This window comes from Heptranchias perlo, chromosome 10 (assembly GCF_035084215.1).
Source record: "Heptranchias perlo isolate sHepPer1 chromosome 10, sHepPer1.hap1, whole genome shotgun sequence".
Classification (NCBI taxonomy): Eukaryota; Metazoa; Chordata; class Chondrichthyes; order Hexanchiformes; family Hexanchidae; genus Heptranchias; species Heptranchias perlo.
The window spans coordinates 79,294,619-79,317,483 of record NC_090334.1 but is presented as its reverse complement, the minus strand read 5'-3'; the positions used below and the strand labels follow the sequence as shown (position 1 = coordinate 79,317,483).

Genomic DNA, 22,865 nt, shown 5'->3' with positions numbered 1-22,865 from the left:
AATGAGATAAATGACCAGCTCATGTGTTTTTGGTGGTGTTGATTGAGGGAGGAGTATTGGCCAGGGAGAACTCCCCTGCTCCTCTTTGAATAGTGCTGGGGGATCTTTTACGTCCACCTGAACAGGCAGACGGGGTCTTGGTTTAACGTCTCATCCGAAAGATGGCACCTCCGACAGTGCAGCACTCCCTCAGTACCGCACTGGAGCGTCAGATTAGATTACGTGTTCAAGTCTCTGGAGTGGGACTTGAACCCACAACCTTCTAACTTAGAGATGAGGTAAAATGACAATCAATTTTAAAATGCAGGAGAAATGTTTTTTTAAATTCATTCTCAGGATGTGAGACAGTGGCAAGGCTGCATTCACTAGCTGCCCTGAAAACATAGTGGTGGGTTGCCTTCATGAACCACCTCATAACTTAGTAGCGATTGTTCACAACAGAGTGGCTTGTTAGGTCACTTCAGAGAGCATTAAGCATGTGGTGTGGGATTGGAGTCATGTGTAGGCCAGACCAGGTAGAGGCGGCAGGCTCTCTGAAGGACATTAGTGAACCAGTTGGTATTTTTATGGCAAGCTTCATGGTCAAGATGCCAGGCCAAAAATGAACAGATTTATTGAAGTCACGATCTCAGGCTGCTAGTCCATTATTACAACCACTATGCTACCATAATGGCCTATGTACTGTACAAAAGTCATCTCAGGTAGACCCTTACCTCCAAAGCAATAAGTAAAAGGGCCCCAAATTTGTTTCTTTGCTATTCACTTAGTTCCAGACCATGGATCTCAAAGATTAATTCAAGGTTCTCATTCATTACAAGGCTTTCAGCCATCTCAACCTCACATCCTGGAACTCCCTCCCTAAATCCTCCCCCCACCCCCCCCCACCCCGACCTCCCCTCGCTACCTCTCTCCCCTCCTTCAATAGCCTCCTTAAATCTACCTCTTTGACCTCATCATCACCTTCTCCCCTAAACCTTTTACCAGCACTTCTCAGTGTCCAGTTATCTTCACCTCTATATGAAGCATTTTATGACATTTTATCGATATGAAGGCACTATAGTAGCCCAAGCTGTTGTTGAATGAAAGGCAGAGGCAGGTAAACAGTTCACTTGTTTAGACCCTGGAGAAGAATGAGAGCAAAAGACAATGCTCTCAGTTATTTGTAGAGACTGGAGAAACTGAGATTGTTCTCCTTATAGCAGAGAAGGTTAAGGGGAGATTTAATAGAGATGTTCAAAATCTTGAAGGGTTTTGGTTGAGTAAATGGGGAGAGATTGTTTCCAGTGGCAGAAGAGTTGGTAACGAGAGGACACAGATTTAGAGTAATTGGCAAAAGAACTGGAGGCGAGATGGGAGAAATTTTTTTACGCAGTGAGCTGTTATGATCTGGAATGCACTGCCTGAAAGGGCAGTGGAAGCAGATTCAATAATAACTTTTAAAAGGGAATTGGATAAATACTTGAAGGAGAAAATTTATAGGACTATGAGGAAAGAGCATGGGAATGGGACTAATTGGATAGCTCTTTCAAAGAGGCACAGGCACTATGGGCCTAATGGCCTCCTTCTGCGCTGTTTCATTCTATGATTCTATGAATACAATGACTTCAACACAGTGACGATAGAGAGGAGGAAGAGCGTGTTAGATGTTGTCATTGAAAGTTAGATAGCCCTAGAGGAAAATCGTGACGAGCAATGACCATAGCCATATTGATAAAGTGGAGGAAGACAAGAAAAAATGTGATGCGAATACAGAGGCTGAAGACTAGAGGTGAGAAAAGGATCTATCAGATGATATTGGATGACCAGAGTTCTCCTTCTAACCTGTCCAGGAGGGCGAGAGGGTTGCTAGTTTTCGGAGCAGAATTCAAGTATTGCAAAGAATTATGCTCTATATAGTTGACATTAATGGCTGGTATCTGCCCTTATTGTTTTGTCAGTGAGTAGTTCCTAGCTTTTATGCCCATGTACCCAATAGTACAAGAGACTGAGAATTGAATGGATTGAGGGATGGTGGTTTGGTGATGCCAAGTTGGGGTTTAAGAGCCTCGAGATTGTAGGAGGATGGTATTACTGAGGGAGGGAAGAGGGTTTGAGATCCTGGAAAAGAATGAGTTAGACTAGAAAATGCTGCAATGAGTCTTGCTTTCAACACAATGTGGACACTGAGAGGGGCAAGAGAATCAACTGCATATTTGAAGCTTAGGAGGATCAATAAAGGACATTTCAGAGGATCAATAACTATAACGATATTGATAAGAAAGCAGAGTCAACCCAGTAATGTCTCCGTCTGATGTGAATCCTATTAACATAATGTTGTGACCAAGTTTCCACATAACAGATTAACTGAAATGTTTAGTGATTGATAACTCACTATAACTGCAATTAATTAGGTTATTTCATAGCTTCTCTCTTTTTTCCTCCAGGGAGACAAATTTCAATAAAGAAGAATTAAAAAGAAAACTGTCAGAACAAGTTTGACACGATAAACAAAGCCGTTGCCAAGGAACCAATACGAAAATAATCTTATTTACAAAAACTGCCAGTATTGTGCAGAATGATGGCAAACTGTTCTATAGACCACAGTATTCACCAGGCCTTGTTCCCCACTGTCTACATCTTTGTCTTCATCATCGGTCTCCCAATGAATCTCCTGTCCCTGTATCACGGCTACCTGCAGATCAAACAGAAGAACGAGTTGGGAATCTACCTCTGCAATCTCACCATCTCAGACCTATTGTACCTCATTTCCTTGCCCTTATGGGTTCAGTATATGCTGCAACACGATGACTGGATCTTATCCCAAGAACTCTGCAAGCTCAGTGGCCTGCTTCTCTACCAGAATATCTACATCAGCATTGGGTTCCTCTGCTTCATCTCCATTAATCGCTTCCTTGCCGTTGTCTACCCTGTAAGCTTTAAATCCTTACACACCATGAAGACTGCAGTGCTCATCAGTATCATCATCTGGGTCAAGGAGATAGCCGTCTGCATATTTTTCATAGGCTCCAAGGTTCTCAGTAAAGACGAGGAGAACGACACCTTGTGTTTCGAACATTATCCACTGCGCCCAAAGGACAGGAAATTAAATATTTACAGGCTGTCTATTGGGTTCTTCCTCCCTTTTGTTTTATTACTCTTTTCTTACTACAAAGTATTGACGGTTGTCCAAAAGAGCCACGGGCTTCAAGGAAATCGGAAATTAAGAATAAAAAAATTGGTGTCTGGGACAATCATCATTTTTTTGGCTTGCTTTGCTCCCTATCACATTTTCCTGATGATTCGGACCATATTCGAGCGTGGCTGTGACTTTGCTGATAATATTTTTGACGTTTACCATTTTGGGCTTCTCCTAACGAGTTTAAACTGTGTCGCTGATCCCATCTTGTACTGCTTTATATCTCAGAGCTCACAGGGCTGGTTGGCCAGGTTCCTGGATCCTGTTACAAGTCTCTTTCACTGTAAAAAGAGACAAGAAATTGAGACGTTGGAGATGAAGATGAAAGCATCAGTTCAATCTGACTTTTTACCTCAAGGACCCCAGAAACAGGAAGAAAACGTTTACAAAAATTCAGCAAAGGTGTGAATCGCTAATTAAACCTTCACTGGAATTTGAGGAAAGACGTCAGATGTGATTAAATGTGTAAAGGTCAATGAGCAATGCACGATGGGTAATGGAGGCACATTACAAGGATTGTCTGAAGAGTGTGTGTTATGTCTCACTATTGAGAAACATTTCCTTCCTTCCTATTTTCTCCTTTCTCCTGAAGTCACTGAGCAATTCTGCCGGGTTTCATTTCACAAGGTCCATCACCTTCTTAACCCAGTCTCCAATCTTTAAGTGTGAGCCTAGGCAGTGACTGCCAGCAGGCTATTCTACTGCAGCAGGCATTCTGCCCTCACCCAATGTTTGCATCGTACCTTTAACCTGCAAAACAGCAAGAACAGAAATACCAGTTCTAAAAATCAGGGGATGTTAATCGTAGCACATTCATTTTACAATGACTTTTTTACCCTATCATTTATGGGCTTTGAACACTTTTAATCTACTAACTTGGTTTCCATAACTCCAAATACACGTCAAGCGGGTTTTGGTCATGAATGTGCTACTCCACATTTTGCAAGAAGATGGATCAATAATTCATTGAGTACAACAATGTGTTAATTTGTTTGACTGGGGAAATGTGAGGGAGAAAAATTAAATTAAGCTCATGGCCGGTCCTGCCCCCACCCCCAACCCCATAAGTCCAAAAAGAAGCATTAGTCCCAGGAACACTTTCAAATTTGTCAACGCAGCTTCCAAGTTTGGACCATGGAAGGCAACCTCCTTGCTTGGAGTTATGGCTAGAATTAGGAGCTTGGGTTTATTTCTCTTTGTTAGCCCAGGGGGCCATCGAAGCTAATTGCAGCGTCCCTACAACCACCTGTGAAGATCCACCGGGGATAAAATACAACTATGGGAGGATGGGGGGAGGACGGTAGTGGATTGGCTGCCAGTTATACACTTGCACGGCTTTCCTTTCCACTGACTTGAATGGCCAGGAAAATCGGGGCGGGTGTTAATAATGGACGGCCAATCCACGACCGCCCATTACGCATCAGTTTAAGATGATGAAAGGATTTCTTAGGGTAGATAGAGAGAAACTATTTCCTCTGGTGGGGGGAGTCCAGAACAAGGGGACACAACCTTATAATTAGAGTTAGGCTCTTCAGGGATGATGTCAGGAAGCACTTCTTCACACAAAGGGTAGTGGAAATCTGGAACTCTCTTCCCCCAAAAAACTGTTGAGGCTTGGGGTCAATTGAAAATGTCAAAACTGAGATTGATAGGTTTTTGTTAGGTAGGGTATTAAGGGTTACAGAACCAAGGTGGGTAGATGGAGTTAAGATAAAGATCAGCCATGATCTAATTGAATGGCAGAACAGGCTCAAGGGGCTGAGTGGCCTACTCCTGGTCCTATGTTCCTCCACCTGATGTTGCCTTTTACTCCAGCCATAACTACACAGACCAGAAATTGAACCTGAGACTCGATCGTGTTGTTTAATAACTTGTTTCTTTGTTTTTGTTTCCCACCCCTCCCTCCCCCCTTTAGGAAGATCTCTCAACTTGAAGCCTCAAATAGCGAGACTGCTTGATTTCGAATTCGAAGAGCGGTCCTTTGATATCGTCTCTGAAGATGACAAATCAAACTGAATGCGATGATGACAATTGCACGAATTGTACTCTCGATTACAGTATCCACCAGGCCTTGTTTCCCACTGTCTACATCTTTATCTTCATCGTCGGCCTCCCGACTAATCTCCTGTCCCTATATCACAGCTACCTGCAGATCAAACAGAAGAACGAGCTGGGAATCTACCTCTGCAATCTCACCATCTCAGACCTATTGCACCTTGCCTGTTTGCCCTTATGGATCCAATATTTATTGATGCAAGATAATTGGGTGAATGGCGAATTGCTTTGCAAGATCACTGGGATTGTCCTCTATGAGAATATATACGTGAACATTGCATTCCTCTGCTGCATCTCCATAGATCGCTACCTAGCTGTGGTCCATCCTTTTGGATTTCACGCCTTCAGAACTTTAAGGGCTGCATTTCTCGTCAGTGCCCTGGTCTGGACCAAAGAGATAGTAACCAGTCTTTTCATTCTCAAGCACCATGAGACGGTGAAAGATCAAAATAATCATCTACTGTGTTTCGAACATTATCCACTGCAGTCCTGGCAAAAGCCGATAAACTATTACCGCCTCTCAGTCGGATTCCTTTTCCCCATTGTTCTGTTGGCCTTTTCTTACAGCAGGGTCTTGGCATCTGTCCAGGAGAGTCAAGGCATTCAAAAAGACCAAAAGTTAAGGATCAAAAAGTTGATATTAAGCGCCATTATCATTTTTTGCGTTTGTTTCACCCCTTACCACATTATACTGATGATCAGAACTCTATTCGAGGACAACTGCAACTTTGTGATGAAATCGTACCACTATTACCACTTCGGGCTGTTGCTGACCAGTTTGAACTGTGTGGCCGATCCTATTCTGTACTGCTTCACCTCCGAGAGCACACTGGGGATGCTGATGAGACTCATCGAGCCTGTTATGAACCTCCTTCATCGCAAAAAGAAAGAAGAACGTAAACGCATGCAGATCAACACACCAGAAACCCACAATATTGAACTTTAACCTCAGGACCATATCAAGGGTTCAGCTGTGGCTCAGTGGGTAGTGCTCTTGTTTCTGAGTCAGAAGGTTGTTGGCACAAAATCTCAGCTGATGCTCCCAGTGCCAGTACTGAGGGAGTGCTGCTCCGTCAGAAGGGCTGTCTTTCAGATGAGACGTTAAACTAAGGCCCCGTCTGCCCTCTCAGGTGGACGTAAAAGATCCCATCGTACTATTTCGCAGAAGAGCAGGGAAGCTTCCCCCCACTGGTGTCCAGACCAATATTTATTCCTCGACCAACAGATTATCTGATCATTACTACGTTGCTGTTTGTGGGACCTTGCTGTGTGCAAATTGGCTGTTGTGTTTTCCTACATTACATCAATGACTACACTTCAAAAATACTTTATTGGCCTTAAAGCGCTTTGGGACATCCTGAGGTTGTGAAAAACACGACATGCAAGTCTTTCTTTCTTTAATGGAAGTAACAATACCCACATTAAATAAATCTTCTTCTACATTTGATGTACTTCATCCATCAAAAATACTTGTCCAATCAACTCAGGTAATCAAGTACGGCCTTGCCACTAGGCAAATTAATGGATTGTTCCTTTAAATTTAGAGACGTTCAGAGGCCTTGCTAACCAAGGCTCCAAGTTTATTCTACCAGGAAACATGCTTCTCCTATGCTATTGCCATATCTGTTGCCATCAACTGATACTGCTTTAAAGGGGAGGGAATGTGTAGTGCATTACCTTCCATTCAAAGTACTTTCCATCGATGATCCTCTCCTTTAACTTTGAATATATTAAATAATTAACCAATGCTTCAAAACCCCATCCTGACACTAGATTTCTTTACACTGTGCCACCAACAAGCTATTGCTCCTTTTACTGTTAGGGTTGGATTAGAGTTTTCAACAAGGATTAGGATTAGATTCGAGCTTCGAGTAATGATTGAGATTGGAATAAAGCTCCCAATAAAGATTGGGATTAGATTCGAGCTTCGAGTAATGATTGAGATTGGAATAAAGCTCCCAATAAAGATTGGGATTAGATTTGAGTTTCCAGGAAGGATTAGGATTGGATTGGAGCTTTCAATAAGTATTAAGAATGGATTAGAACTTCTGCGAAGAATTAGGTTGGTTTAGAGCTTCAAGTGAGGACAAGGACTGGATTGGAGTTTCAGGGAAGCGTTGGAATTGAAATAGAGGAGATAATTTTAACCTAACCCGCCTGGCGGGAAACTGACACAATCAAAATAGGCCGCCCATTTTGCACCCAACCTGATTTTGCTTCCCATCGTCAGACGTTAATTAAATATTGAGAAGCCGTTTCCCTGTCCCGTAAACTATTAGTAACCCACATGTAAGCGTTCTTGAAAGATGATTTCAACTGAAGTGGGAGGTTGTTGGGAATATGACAACTCATGTTAGAGTTTGCTCCAGATCCAGACTCACCTTTTGACCTCCCCCGTCGAACCGCCTCTTAAACAGTTCCAGGACTTTAATCTCAGCAAATTTGACAGATTCTTCGGTGTACTGACTGCTGGCCACAAGGCCCCCTCTTCACTGCTGGAATAAATTGTTTTGCAGGGAAGCCTAGAGTAAGCAAATGCTTATGAGGGGTATTTGCTCTTACGCCACAGGGCTATCAGGGAGTCCAATGGATTTACCAGCCATCGCGTACAATGGGCAAATCGCATTTGCAAGAATGTCCCCCCCAAAAGTGATGGGAGCTGTAATTCTTATTAAGGATGAAAAAAAATGTGAATCAACTGAACAAGAAGAGGTGTCAAAATAATCATGGGTGTGATTTTGTAAAGCCAAACAAAGAATACATTTCTATTCATAAAAGGCCTTTCACGTATTCAGGACGTCCCAAAGTGAATCCCAGCCAATTTTGTGCTTTTGAAGTGTCGTTGCTGTTATTTTGTTAATACATACAGAAGACAATAAAGAAAGACTTGTATTTATATAACACCTTTCACAACCTCAAGAAGGCCACACCTCTGACGGTGCAGCACTCTCTCAGTCCTACACTGGGAGTGTCAGCCTAGATTTTGTGCTCAAGTCTCTGGAGTGGGACTTGAACCCACAACCTTCTGACTCCATAGGCAAGAAAGTGCTACCCACTGAGTCACGGATGACACAATGTGTCTTACGCACAGTTAGCTGCTGCTTCACAGCCAATGAGGTACTTTTGAAGTCTAGACGCCACTGTTGTAATGTAGGAAACGCGGTAACCAATTTGTAAAAAGCAAGGTCCCACAAACAGCCATGAGATACAAGGCTCTGTACTATGGAATGAGAATTTGTGAGTTCACACTCAATGCATTCCACTGATCTGAGGGAGGTTTGTGAGTGGAGACCAGTGCACTCCCACACAGGGAGGCAGAGTAAACGATAGATTTTCACCCTGAACTCCCCTCACTCATACCTCCTGGGCAGGCTCAGGACAAGGACCAACAGCAGCCTAAAGAATGTGGAGGGAAAATGTAATGAAGTGGGCCAATTTGATTAAGCCTTTTGTGCCGGTACTTTTAATAGTTTATTTTTGTGTGTACTCAATTTAAAGGTTTTATTTCTGTACCACACTTTATCGATATGATTTGCAATTATATTTTTCTTAAATTGGAATAACTTTGTACCATCAAAGTTAAATAAAGTTTGTCAAATGCATTTTTGCTTGGTTTTAATGCCCCAAAATCCATCTATTGCAATCACGGAGAATATGTGACTTTGAACAGCAAATCCCACAGTTTATCCCACGGGATGGAAATTCTGATTGGGAAACTTAACAGGAGTTATGTCAGGGTGAGGGAGGAGGGAAGTACTGAGTGGGATGCCCCAGGACTCGGTGCTGGGACAGATACTGTTTCTGATTTACATTAGATTCAGAAAGTCAATGCAATCTGGTCAAATTTGAAGATCAGACCAAACGAGACGGGACAATGGAATCGGAAGAAACTTTTTCAGAAATTACAGAGTGAGTTCATAGAATCATAGAATGATACAGCACAGAAGGACGCCATTCGGCCCACTGTGCCTGTTCTGGCTCTTTGAAAGAGCTGTCCAATTAGTCCCACTCCCCAGTACTTTCCCCATAGCCCTGTAAATTTTTCCCCTTCATGTATTTATCCAATTCCCTTTTGAATGTTACCATTGAATCTGCTTCCATCACCCTTTCAGGCAGAGCATTCCAGATTGTAACAATTTGCTGCGTATAAACTTATTTCCTCATATCGCCTCTGGTTCTTTTGCCAATTACCTTAAATCTGTGTCCTCTGGTTACCGACCCTCCTGCCAGTGAAAACAGTTTCTCCTTGTTTACTCTATCAAAACCCTTCATGATTTTGAACACCCCTATCAAATCTCCCCTTAACTTTCTCTGCTCTAAGGACAACCCCAGCATCTCCAATCTCCCCACATTCGTTGGGCAAATATGTAGGTGGGCAGATCAGTGGCAGATGCAGGCGGGTGTAAAGTACTGCATATAGGAAGGAAAACTGGGAGACACACATACTTCATAAATGGTGTTGAGGATGAGGTTCAAATGGACCTTGAAGCCTCAATATTCAATGGCCTGACGAATGCAGAGCAGCAATCAAGAAGCCAATAGAATAGTGGAACTATATAGTCGAAACAGTGGAATAGAAATCATAGGAGGTCATGCCCATACTGTACTGTGCTCTGGTCAGACCGCACCTTAAATACTGTGTCCAGGGATACAGTGAAGCTCTGGAGGTAGTATAGAGAACTGATCCTTAGTGTCAGGGGTATGAGTGGTGAGGAGAAGTTGGAGAAACTTGGACTTTTCAACCTAGGAAGTAGGTGTCTGAGAGGTGACCTTATAGGGGTATGTAAGAATGTTGTTAAGGGAATGGAAAAGTAAAGCCGGAAAATTATTTTAATTTGTTCCATATCCCTTTGATACCCTTCCCCAACAAAAGTCTATTGCTTGAAGATTTCAATTGACCCCCAGAATCCACAGCCTGTTGGGGGAGAGAATTCCAGATTGCCACTACCCTTTTGTTTAGGTACAAACTAGTGAAAGGTAAGTTTAGGATTGATAGCAGGAAGTTCTTCTTCACACAGAGAATGATCAACACTTGATGTGATGGACTCCCAGGCAAAACGGTGGAGGTGGGAGCCCTGGAATCACTTAAGAAAGAAAAGAACGAGCGTGCATTTCTATAGCACCTTTCACGACCTCAGGATGTCCCAAGGAATTTACAGCCAATGAAGTACATTTGAGGTGTAGTCACTGTTGTAATATGGGGAAACGCGGCAGCCAATTTGCGCACAGCAAGGTCCCACAAACAGCAATGAGATAATGGCCAGATAATCTGTTTTCTTAGTGATGTTGATTGAGGGATAAATATTGGCCTGGACACCGGGGAGAACTCCCCTGCTCTCCTTCAAAATAGTGGCAATGGGATCTTTTACGTCCACCTCAGAGAGCAGATGGGGCCTCGGTTTAAAGTCTCATCTGAGGGAAGAGCTTGTGTACCGTAGTCCCAAAATATTCCAATCAAGGAAATCTTACCTGTGATTTTGGCCTCCGAATGTTATAGAATTGTGTTAAACTTGGAAACATTCTTTTTCTAATGCTGTGTGGCCTTCAATTAATATTTTCATAAACCAAGGTTATTAGGAATTCAAACTTTGCGGTAAATGGGAATAAAGCTCTCTCTGCTGGCAGTGGGAGGGACTGACACCATCCCTGATCAGTGCAGTCCCATGGCAGTGAAGCCCCAATGGTAGAAGTGCAGCTCTCTGGGGTTGATTTTAACTATCGGGCGGCCGACCGGTGCAGCTCACCATCTGGCCTCCTGATAATGCTGACAGGAGGCCCGGTCTATTTCGAGGACTGGGCCTCATTAACCTAAAGCTGGCTGGCTGAGGGCACCAAATGGATGGAAGGCATCACAGTCCAACCCATTGTCAACATGCGTGCATTGTCCAACAGGGATCACTGGTTGGTGATCAGGGGTGGGGGCAATGTAACGGAGAGAGAGCTTGCACTCTATATTAGAGCAAATGGAAAGTCTACTTACACGGATTTCTCAGGGGTATCGATTTGACTCTTTCAACACAGTGACAGGCTCCCCACAAGTCTCACACCCTGCTGGCGCAAAAAAAAGCTTATAATTTTTTTGTGTTCCCTGCTTTAGGGATGCTGAGGCCAATAGTAGAGTCCATCTGATGTCCTGTCTAAGATCAGCTAACTCAGAAAATAGCAGGCACTGAGCCTGGGACCTGCCTGACCTGTAGAGTTCAGTGCTTATGTTTCAAGAGGGATTTCAGTATAATGACTGTGATGGCTCCACGTTGAACACAGGATGTGTGTGTGCTTTTGGATAAACACATCTTTCAGCCTCTATTATCAATGTAGACATTGATGGTTTCGCTGCTCTCAATTTCATGAGGTTATGCTGTTTGTTTCCATTAGTGATTCTATCTTTTGCCTGTTTAAGTTTGCAACTGTGATCTCTCCAACCCAGGCTCAGTGCTACAGCAGCCACTGTGAACCTCGGTGCTACAGCAGCCACTGTAAACCTAAGAGGGAGAACTTTGGTTTTACCCAACTATAGCCAACTCCAATAAGTATAAGAAAAAGTTCCAGTATTGTGCAGAATGCTGACGAACTGTTCTATAGACCACAGTATTCACCAGGCCTTGTTCCCCCCTGTCTACATCTTTGTCTTCATCATTAGTCTCCCAATGAATCTCCTGTCCCTGTATCACGGCTACCTGCAGATCAAACAGAAGAACGAGTTGGGAATCTACCTCTGCAATCTCACCATCTCAGACCTGTTGTACCTCATTTCCTTGCCCTTATGGGTTCAGTATATGCTGCAACACGATGACTGGATCTTATCCCGAGAACTCTGCAAGGTCAGTGGCCTGCTTCTCTACCAGAATATCTACATCAGCATTGGGTTCCTCTGCTTCATCTCCATTAATCGCTTCCTCGCCGTTGTCTACCCTGTAAACTTTAAATCCTTACACACCATGAAGACTGCAGTGCTCATCAGTATCATCATCTGGGTCAAGGAGATAGCCATCTGCACATTTTTCATAGGCTCCAAGGTTCTCAGTAAAGACGAGGAGAATGAAACCTTGTGTTTCGAACATTATCCACTGCGCCCAAAGGACAGGAAATTAAATATTTACAGGCTCTCTATTGGGTTCTTCCTCCCTTTTGTCTTATTACTCTTTTCTTACTACAAAGTATTGACGGTTGTCCACAAGGTCCGTGGGCTCAAAGGAGGTCGAAAATTAAAAATTAAAAGATTGGTGTCTGCGACAATCATCATTTTTTTGGCTTGCTTTGCTCCCTATCACGTTTTCCTGATGATTCGGACCATATTCGAGCGTGACTGTGACTTTGCTGATAATATTTTTGACGTTTACCATTTTGGGCTTCTCCTAACGAGTTTAAACTGTGTCGCTGATCCCATCTTGTACTGCTTTATATCTCAGAGCTCACAGGGCTGGTTGGCCAGGTTCCTGGATCCTGTAACAAGTTTCTTTCATTGTAAAAAGAGACAAGAAATTGAGACGCTGGAGATGAAGATCAAATCACCAGATACAAATAACGTTTACAAAAATTCAGCAAAGGTGTGAATCGCTAATTAAACCTTCACTGGAATTTGAGGAAAGACGTCAGATGTGTAAAGGCCAATGAGCAATGCACGATGGGTAATGGAGCCACATGATGGAATGGTAATGTGTGTGTGTGCACGTGTGTGTATGTGTGTGTGCACAAGTCGGCACATATGTATGTAGGTGTGCATGTATGTGTTATGTGTGTACTTCTGTGTATTTGTATGTGTCCATGTATATATGCATGTGCATGCCTGTGTGTGCATGTGTTCATGTGTATATGTGTGTGTGCATGTATGTCGGCATGCATGTGTATCTCTGTCTGTGTATATCTTAATCTTTAAAAAAAAATTTCCTTCCAATTTTCTTCTCTCTCCTGAAGTCAATGAGCAATTCTGCCAGGTTCCTTTCCGCAAAGCCCATCACCCTCTAGTACACAGGATTACATGGGATTTACAGCACAGAACCTGGCCATCGCTCCAGCGTTTATGCCCCACACTTGCCTCCTCCCACTCTACTTCATCTCAACCAACAACATATCCTTCTATTCCTTTCTCCCTCATATACTTATCTATCTTCAACAACAACTTGCATTTATATCGTGCCTTTAAGGTTGTAAAATATCCCAAGGCGCTTCACAGGGGCGATATTAAACAAAATTCGACACCCAGCCACATAAAAGAGTTTTGGCTCTGACTGGATTAGTTGGTGAGTGAGATGTTAGTAAAACTTCAGTCACCAAGATACCTGTTTTTGGCACCATATCTGTCAGCAATCTGGACGCCAGTCCAAACTCCTGATGGAAGCGGTGAAAGACGCCAAGCTGTGCGATGTCTTCAGCAACCCTGCAGACGGAGCGGCGCGTCAATACACCTGGTCCAGACCAGACGGGTCCGTCCGTTCCAGGATAGACTTCCTGTTTGTGTCCCGGAAGCTCAAGGTTAGATCCACCAAGGTCACAACGGTGTTCTTCTCTGACCACTGCCTCCTCCTGGCCAACTGTCACCTACAGGACGATCAGAGAGTGGGCAGGGGGATATGGAAGGTGAACGTGAAACTGTTGACCCCGGGAAACATTGAGGAACTGAAGAGGGATTACAAAGGTTGGAGAACCGTAAAGCCCCCCTTTGATTCCCCAGTGCACTGGTGGGAAGCCATCAAGGCGAACATCAAGAGGTTCTTCATCCTCAAAGGTGTTCAGAAGGCGAAAGAGAGGCAGAGGGAAACGTCCCGACTCCAGAAAAGCATGCAGAATCTTCTCCTGCTGCAGTCGATGGGGATCGATGTTGGGGATGAACTCAGAGAGGTGAAGGACCAGCAAGCCTCGCTCTTTGCCTCCGAGGCCTCCAAGATCATCTTCCGGTCCAGAATCCGCTCCGTGGAGCAGGACGAGACTTGCTCACATTTCTTCTTCCAAAAGATCCACAGGGAAAGCTCTGTGATCAGCAGCCTGAAGGAAGAGGACGGCTCGGTCACCTCCTCGCAGCCCGACATACTGAGGATCTGCAAGTCCTTTTATGCCGGACTGTACGACGCGAAGTCCACAGACAGAGCGGCCTCACAGTCTTTCTTGTCATCTATCACGGAGGTTCTAGACGACAGCAAGCGGGAGAGTCTGAATCACCCGCTAACTCTGGAAGAACTGACAAAGGCCGTCCGTTCCTTCGAGAAGAGTAGGACTCCTGGAATCGACGGCTTACCGGTGGAGTTGTACTCGGCTCCGTGGGACTGGATAGGCCCAGACCTGCTGGAAGTGTACGGGGGTATGCTCCTGGCAGGCAGCATGTCAGACTCCATGAGGAAAGGCATCATCACCCTCATCTACAAGCAGAAGGGGGAGAGGGAAGAAATCAAAAATTGGCGACCCATCTCACTACTTAACGTGGACTACAAAATTCTGTCCAAGGGCATTGCCAATCGGGTCAAGTCAGCCCTGGAGATGGTGATCCACCCCGATCAGACCTGCGCCGTACCCGGCAGGAAGATCTCTGATAGCCTGGCGCTACTTAGGGATACGATCGCCTACGTACAGGACAGGGGGGTGAACACCTGCCTGATCAGCCTGGACCAGGAGAAGGCCATTGACAGAATATCCCACACGTACATGATGGACGTGCTCTCCAAAATGGGGTTTGGGGAGGGAATCCGCAATTGGATCCAACTGCTCTACACAAACATCAGTAGCGCAGTTTCAATCAACGGGTGGGAATCAGAAAGCTTTCCGATCAAATCTGGAGTCAGGCAGGGCTGTCCTCTCTCCTCCATCTTGTTCGTGTGTTGCATCGAACCTTTGCCGAGTCCATCAGGAGGGACGCGGGCATAAGAGGGGTGACGATCCCAGGCAGCGGAGGCACTCAGGTCAAGGCCTCCCTGTACATGGACGACGTCGCCGTCTTTTGCTCGGATCAGCTGTCGGTCCGCAGATTGATGAGCATCTGCGACCGTTTCGAACTGGCCTCGGGGGCCAGGGTAAATCGTAGCAAGAGCGAGGCCATGTTCTTTGGGAACTGGACTGACCGATCCTTTGTCCCCTTCACCGTCAGGTCGGATTACCTGAAGGTGCTGGGGATCTGGTTCGGGGGGGCCGGGGCGTGCACAAAAACTGGGAGGAGCGTATCTCCAAGGTTAAGCAGAAACTGGGACTGTGGGATCGACGATCCCTCTCGATCGTGGGCAAAAACCTGGTCATCAGGTGCGAGGTGCTCTCGGTGTTGCTGTACGTGGCGCAGGTCTGGCCCATACCTCGCTCCTGCGCTGCGACAGTCACCCGAGCCATCTTCCGCTTCGTCTGGAGATCAAAAATGGACCGTGTCCGCAGGGTCATGATGTACAAATCTCCAGAGAAAGGGGGGAAAGGCGTGCCCAACGTGGCCCTCATCCTGATGGCCACCTTTGTGTGCGGCTGCATCAAGCTGTGCATAGACCCTCGGTACGCAAACACAAAGTGTCACTACGTGCTGAGGTTCTACCTGTCCCCGGTGTTGAGAAGGATGGGCCTGGCCACGCTGCCACGGACCGCTCCGTTCAGTTGGACCGTTCCGCCCCACCTGTCCTTCGTGGAAAAGTTTGTGCAGAAAAACACCTTTGACCACAAGGCGATCAGCAAGTGGTCCGCACGTAACGTCCTCGAGACCCTGAGGGAAAAGGAGATGGTGGATCCTGTCGGTTGGTTCCCCGAGCAGACTGTCAATGTCATTTGGCAGAAAGCCTCATTGCCAGAGCTTTCAAACAAGCACCAAGACCTAGCTTGGCTGGTGGTGAGAAGGGCCCTTCCCGTCAGATCTTTCATGCACCCCCGGACTCTCAGCGCCACCGCGCGCTGTCCCCGAGGAGGCTGCGGTGGAGACGAGACCGTCAGCCATCTCCTTCTGGAATGTGCCTTTGCAAAGAAGGTCTGGAGAGAGATGCAGTGGTATCTGTCCAGGTTCGTCCCGAGCAGTTCCGTAACACAGGATTCTGTGCTCTATGGGCTGTTCTCGGGGACGCACCCTGAGACGGACATCAACTGCTGCTGGAAAGCATCAACTCGGTGAAAGACGCCCTTTGGTCTGCCCGAAACCTGCTGGTCTTCCAGTGCAAGGAGCTGTCCTCGACCGAGTGTTGCAGACTGGCACATTCCAAGGTCCAGGACTACGTGCTCCGGGATGCACTGAGGATGGGTGCAGCCGCCGCAAAGGCTCTGTGGGGAAAGGCAACCATTTAGAGCCTTCCCGCCATTGTATACCGAGGGGCTGCAATCAGGGAAAAACCCCCTCGGGCAGAATGTAAAATTCAAATTGATGTAATGAAATGTAATGTACCTGTAATGAATCTGTAATGAATCACCTGTATTGATTGTGATGCAATGAGGCACCCTAGAGTGTCATGAACTGTAATTATGTCTAATGTGTTCATTGAGCTGTACTTGATGTAACCTGCAAATTGTATAATCGATATTGTGTATGATTGGAATGAGATATGACAACTGCATTGTATGTATTGTTGCAAATTTTATGAATAAAGTATAATTTTTGGAAAAAAAAAATCTGTTGGTATGAAGTGATGTTGCTTTAAAGGGGAGAGGGAAGTTCAGTGCAGGATTTTGTGTTCAAAGTACTTTCCCTTGGTATTCCTCCCCTTTAATGTTGAATGTTGTTAATCATTAAAAATTAACCAAAGCTTCAAAAGCCAGTCCAAGCATCAGTTTCTTTATAAATGAACATGTGAACGCCATGAACTCCTTTTATGTTTAGTGTTGACTTTGCGCATCCAGTAAGAATTAGAGATTTCAGGAAAGATTAGGATTGGATTACAGTTTCCAAGAAGGATTGGGATGGAATTAGAGCGGGCAAAGCTGGTCAGAGAGCAGTCCGCCCGACCCGCCCCGTCCCACTCCCCCGCCCCCCACCCGGGGCAGAAGTCAGAGATCTCTGAAGACAGCAAGATTAACTGGGGGAGGGGGGGGACCCGATCAGCCTCCGAAACTTCGGCAGAAGATCAACGTAAACCCCGATCGCCCGCCATTAAGGAGAACCCCACACCACCCTAAGGAAATTCCAGGTGTAAGTATTTCAAGGTGGGAGACCAGTAGAATTCGCCAAGGAATGTCGATGTGCTGGCGATCGCACACAAGGAGCAGAATGGAGAACTTCACCTGACTCGATACCAAACTCAGTAGAATCATAGAATCTTGCAGCACACAAGGAGGCCATTCAGCCCATTGCGCCTGTGCCGGCTCTTTGAAAGAGCAATCCAGTTAGTCACACACTTCCTGCTATTTCCCCATAGCCCTGAAAATTTTTCCTTTTCAAGTATATAACCAATTTCTTTTTGAAAGTTACTATTGAATCTGCATCCACCACCCTTTCAGGCAGTGCATTCCAGATCGTAACAATTCGCTGTGTAAAAACATTTCTTCTCATCTCCTCTCCGGTTCTTTTACCAATTATCTTAAATCTGTGTCCTCTGATTACTGACCATCCTGCCACTGGAAACAGTTTCTCCTTATTTACTGTATGTACTCACAGTAGATCTACTAAACTTGAAGCAAACTCTCACTTTTAACCTTTAATTCTTTCGAAGTTGAGACGAGGCAAATTGATAATGTCACATTCAAACGTCTGCTGAGCAATGCTTCAGGAATGAAATACATTTTCTGAATGTGGAGCTAAGCAGGATTGACAGATAGCGAGGCGCAAGAATCAATCAATCCATGAAACAACCCACTTTGCAGATCAAAACAATGAACCAATAAAGATCTGGCGACAATCTGCTTTTTTTAATTTAAAAAGGGAAGCCAACCAATTCAAATTTCATGACAAGACAGTGTAGCCTTTTTTCCAAAATATAGTCTTCCAAGACTGGGACACAGAGAGATAAATTGCCGCAGTTAATTCTCCAATTTTGATTGAAATCCGAACCCTTTCAATTGCTTTTTCCATTGAGTTCTTCTGACCCAGAATCGGGATTTTCGTTTTGTTTACATCTATCTAAATTTGACATCATATTTAAGAAATTCAATACTTTCTATTCCAAACCTGCCGATTGCTACAAGAATATAACACGGATTTCCTTCCTGCAAACTGAAAGTTGGCGGTCGTGACAGGCCAAGAGCTTCAGTGGTCCTTGGTTCATTCTGGACTCTGGAGTACTCGAGGGAGTGATTGTGGGGGTGAAACTTGCTTTGGGCATTGGCGGCTGGATTTACACCCGGTCCAAATCTCTTTGCCACAAAATGTAAACAAAAATCAGGCGGGACGTGCCTCAAGCCGCCGATTCGCTATCGCTGGTTTTACACTGCCGCCCGAGACCGATTTCACTCCCCCGACTCCCCGCTGTACCCCCGCCACCTAAGTCTCAAAATCTTACAATCGTCTTTCCTAAGATGTTGGCCGCAGAATTGTAGAAACTTTTTAAACCTGGATCGGATTTCCTTCTGTTAATGTCCCTTCAATTCAATTTAGACATTGGGAAAATGTTTCCAAGTGTGGGGGAGACCAAGATTAGGGGACATAAATATATGATAGTCATTAATAAATCCAGTAGGGAATGCAGGAGGAACTTCTTTACCCAGAGCGTGGCTAGGATGTGGAACTCGCTGCCACAAGGAGTAGTTGAGGCGAATATTACAGATACATTTAAGGGGAAGCTGGATTAACACATGAGGGAGAAAGGAATAGGAGGATATATTGATGGGGTTAGACGAAGAGAGGAGGGAGGAGGCTCGTATGAAGCATAAGCACCGTCATGGACCAGTTGGGCCGAATGGACTGTTTCTGTGCTGTGTAATTCTCTGTAATTCCTATTTAGATCAGCAAGGCTATTAGAGAGTCAAACATTGTGCAAACATCAGTATGTAGCTCCCTCTACTGGCAGCTGGAGGGTCTGACTCTCAGCCACACAGCAGCAAAGTGACCGGAGCAGCTTCAGTCTTAACAGTGGGTACAATGTGTACGTTAAGACATGCTTCCTCCTCAGAAAATATTCGGCATTTAACGGTATATTTTGCAGCATTTAACGGCAGAATTTATTAGATCAGGACTGAGGTTCTAAGCAGGCTAAAACGGCTTGTTACAGTTTTGAGTCTTTTCAATCCTTCTTATTCTAGATTTATTTTTTCTGCTCCCATACTTTAGCCATTCTTGGGTGTCTCGAAACCCCCTGTACCTTCAGTAGTATCTTCACAAGCCTCCACGTCGAGGTGATGTGTCCAGGAATAATGAACAAGACAGCGTCTTCTTTTGCTCCTGCGGAGATGACTGAGCAAAACTTAAAGCATTTGTATCAAGTTAAGCTTAAGAAAGAATAAGTAAGAAAGAATTTGCAATTGTATAGCACCTTTTACGACCTCAGGACATCCCAAGGCACTTTATAGCCAATGAAGTACTTTTTGAAGTGTAGTCGCTGTTGTAAAGTCAGGCTGACTTGCTGAGCTCCTCCAGCATTTTCTGTTTTTATTTCAGATTTCCAGCATCCGCAGTATTTTGCTTTAGATCCCATATAATAATGACCGGATAATGAACAGAAAGGGTCGATGAGGCCATTGTGGTTGATGTTGTGTATACGGACTTTTAAAAGGCGTTTGATATGGTGCCACATATTAGGCTTGTCATCAAAATTGAAGCCCATGGAATAAAGGGGGCAGTAGCAGCATGGACACAAAATTGGCTAAGTGACAGGAAACAGAGAGTCGTGGTGAATGGTTGTTTTTCGGATTGAAGGGAGGTATACGGTGGTGTTCTCCAGGGGTCGGTACTGGGACCACTGCTTTTTTTTATATATATATTAATAACTTGGACTTGGATGTACAGGGCACAATTTCAAAATTTGCAGATGACACAAACTTGGAAGGGTAGTAAACGGTGAGGAGGATAGTGATAGACTTCAAGAGGACATAGACAGGCTGGTGGAATGGGCGGACACGTGGCAGATGAGATTTAACACAGACGAGTGCAAAGTGATACATTTTGACAGGAAGAATGAGGGGATTGATTTATCTTCCCCTCCCCTCCCCTTTCAGCATTCCGAAGGGACCGCTCCCTCCGCAACACCCTGGTCCACTCTTCCATCACCCCCAGCACCCGCTCTCCTCCCCACGACACCTTCCCGTGCGAGTGCAGGAGATGCAACACCCACCCCTTCACCTCCTCCCTTCCCACCGTCCAAACACTCCTTCACCTCCAAATAAAAGATGAAGCTATGGGAACCCCTATGGGTCCCAGCTATGCCTGCCTTTTTGTGGTATACCTGGAACATTCTTTGTTCCAGTCCTACTCGGGTCCCCTCCCTCACCTCTTTTTCCGGTACATTGATGACTGAATTGGTGCCAATTCCTGCTCTCGCCCCGAACTGGAATATTTCACCAACTTTGCTTTCAATTTCCACCCTTCCCTCGCCTTCACATGGTCCATCTCCAACTCTTCCCTTCCCTTCCTCAACTTCTCCATCTCCATTTCTGGGGATAGGCTGTCAACCAATATCTATTATAAGCCCACTGACTCCCACAGCTACCCTGAATACACTTCCTCCCACTCTATTCTCTTCTCCCAGTTTCTCCGTCTACGTCACATCTGTTCTGACGATGCCACCTTCAGCACCAGTGCTTCCGATATGATTTCCTTTTTCCTCAACCGAGGATTCCCCTCCACTGTAGTTGACAGGGCCCTCGACCATGTCTGTCCAATTTCCCGCACTTCTGCCCTCACCCCTTCCCTTCCTTCCCAGAACCATGATAGGGTCCCCCTTGCCCTCACCTTCCACCCCACCAGCCTCCACATTCAACGTATCATATTCTGCCATTTCTGCCACCTCCAGCACGATCCCACCACCAAACACATCTTCCCCTCCCCTCCCCTTTCAGCTTTCATCAATGACATTCCCTCCATCATAAGGTCAGAAATGGGGATGTTCGCTGATGATTGCACAGTGTTCAGTTCCATTCGCAACCCCTCAGATAATGAAGCAGTCCATGCCCGCATGCAGCAAGACCTGGACAACATCCAGGCTTGGGCTGATAAGTGGCAAGTGACATTCGCGTCAGACAAGTGCCAGGCAATGACCATCTCTAACAAGAGAGAGTGTAACCACCTCCCCTTGACATTCACCGGCATTACCATCGCTGAATCCCCCACCATCAACATCCTGGGGGTCACCATTGACCAGAAACTTAATTGGACCACCACCTTCTCAAGGGCAATTAGGGATGGACAATAAATGCTGGCCTTGCCAGTGACGCCCACACCCCATGAATGAAAAATAAAAAAAATTCAAAGGGACCGCTCCCTCCGTGACACCCTGGTCCACTCTTCCATCACCCCCAACACCCACTCTCTTCCCCATGGCAACTTCCCATGCGAGCGCAGGAGATGCAAGTCCTCCCTCTTCACCTTCTCCCTTCCCACCGTCAAAGGCCCCAAACACTCCTGCCAGGTGAAACAGCAGTTTACTTGTACTTCTTGCAATTTACCGCTGCACACAATTTGGCCTCCTCTGCATTGGGGAGACCAAACGCAGACTGGGTGATCGCTTTGCTGAACACCTCCGTGTAACCCTGACCTGCCGGTCGCTTGCTATTTTAATTTCTCTTCCCACTCCCACTCTGACCTCTTTGTCCTCGGCCTCTTACACTGGTCCAATGAAGCTCAACGTAAGCTCGGGAACAGCACCTCATCTTTCCATTGGGCAATTTATAACCTTCTGGACTCAACATTGATTTAAATAACTTCAGATTATAACCACTGTTCCCATGTTTACGGTCAGCTAGTGCTGGTGATGGGTCTGCTGCTGTCATTTACAGCTGCGATGTGGAGATGCCGGTGATGGACTGGGGTTGACAACTGTAAACAATTTTACAACACCAAGTTATAGTCCAGCAATTTTATTTTAAATTCACAAGCTTTCGGAGGCTTCCTCCTTCCTCAGGTGAACAAAATGAAATCCTTGAAATGAAATCGCATTTATAATTCACAGAACAATGCTTGGTGATTACAGACAGTTTTTTCAACTGCCCGTTGCCAAGGCAATCAGTGTGCAGACAGACAGGTGTTACCTGCAAGGTCTCAGAATATACAAATCACCAAAAAAAAACAACAAACAAAAAAAAACAGAGATAGAGAGGTAGAAACATAGAAAAGACAGCAACTGACCCGTTATATTAAAAACAGATAACATTTGTTCGCTGGTGGGGTAACGTGTAGCGTGACATGAACCCAAGATCCCAGTTGAGGCCGTCCTCATGGGTGCGGAACTTGGCTATCAATTTCTGCTCTACGATTTTGCGTTGTCGTGTGTCTCGAAGGCCGCCCTTGCAGTATGCTTACCCGAAGGTCGGTGGATGAATGTCCATGACTGCTGAAGTGTTCCCCGACTGGGAGGGAACCCTCCTGTTTGGCGATTGTTGCGCGGTGTCCGTTCATCCGTTGTCGCAGCGTCTGCATGGTCTCGCCAATGTACCATGCTCTGGGGCATCCTTTCCTGCAACGTATGAGGTAGACAACGTTGGCCGAGTCACAGGAGTATGAACCATGCACCTGGTGGGTGGTGTCCTCTCGTGTGATGGTGGTATCTGTGTCGATGATCTGGCATGTCTTGCAGAGGTTACCGTGGCAGGGTTGTGTGGTGTCGTG

At 45.5% G+C, this 22,865-nt stretch overlaps 3 protein-coding genes across 3 annotated transcripts in view; all 3 read left to right on the top strand.

Moving 5' to 3' along the window:
• LOC137326720 (ovarian cancer G-protein coupled receptor 1-like) overlaps nucleotides 1–5,177 on the top strand; it is a 63,899-nt gene extending 58,722 nt beyond the window's left edge. Inside the window, exons 2-3 of the mRNA XM_067992078.1 lie at nucleotides 2,424–3,577; nucleotides 5,091–5,177. Of these exons, the coding sequence (XP_067848179.1) occupies nucleotides 2,555–3,577; nucleotides 5,091–5,108 (1,041 nt within the window). The 5' untranslated portion in view covers nucleotides 2,424–2,554 and the 3' untranslated portion in view covers nucleotides 5,109–5,177. The remainder of the gene's footprint in view (nucleotides 1–2,423; nucleotides 3,578–5,090) is intronic.
• LOC137326721 (ovarian cancer G-protein coupled receptor 1-like) lies at nucleotides 5,175–8,826 on the top strand. The gene has a single exon (XM_067992079.1). The coding sequence runs from the start codon at nucleotides 5,175–5,177 to the stop codon at nucleotides 6,174–6,176; it is 1,002 nt and encodes a 333-aa protein (XP_067848180.1). The 3' UTR covers nucleotides 6,177–8,826.
• Nucleotides 8,827–11,584: 2,758 nt separating this feature from the next.
• LOC137326197 (ovarian cancer G-protein coupled receptor 1-like) lies at nucleotides 11,585–12,902 on the top strand. Its single transcript, XM_067991069.1, has one exon. It carries the CDS (start codon nucleotides 11,791–11,793, stop codon nucleotides 12,781–12,783), a length of 993 nt encoding a protein of 330 aa, XP_067847170.1. The 5' UTR covers nucleotides 11,585–11,790; the 3' UTR covers nucleotides 12,784–12,902.
• The last annotated feature ends 9,963 nt before the right edge of the window (nucleotides 12,903–22,865 follow it).

What these genes read in the sequence shown, in the direction of transcription:
- LOC137326197 (XM_067991069.1), top strand. Translation starts at nt 11,791, where the DNA reads ATGCTGACGAACTGTTCTATAGACCACAGTATTCACCAGGCCTTGTTC.
- LOC137326721 (XM_067992079.1), top strand. Translation starts at nt 5,175, where the DNA reads ATGACAAATCAAACTGAATGCGATGATGACAATTGCACGAATTGTACT.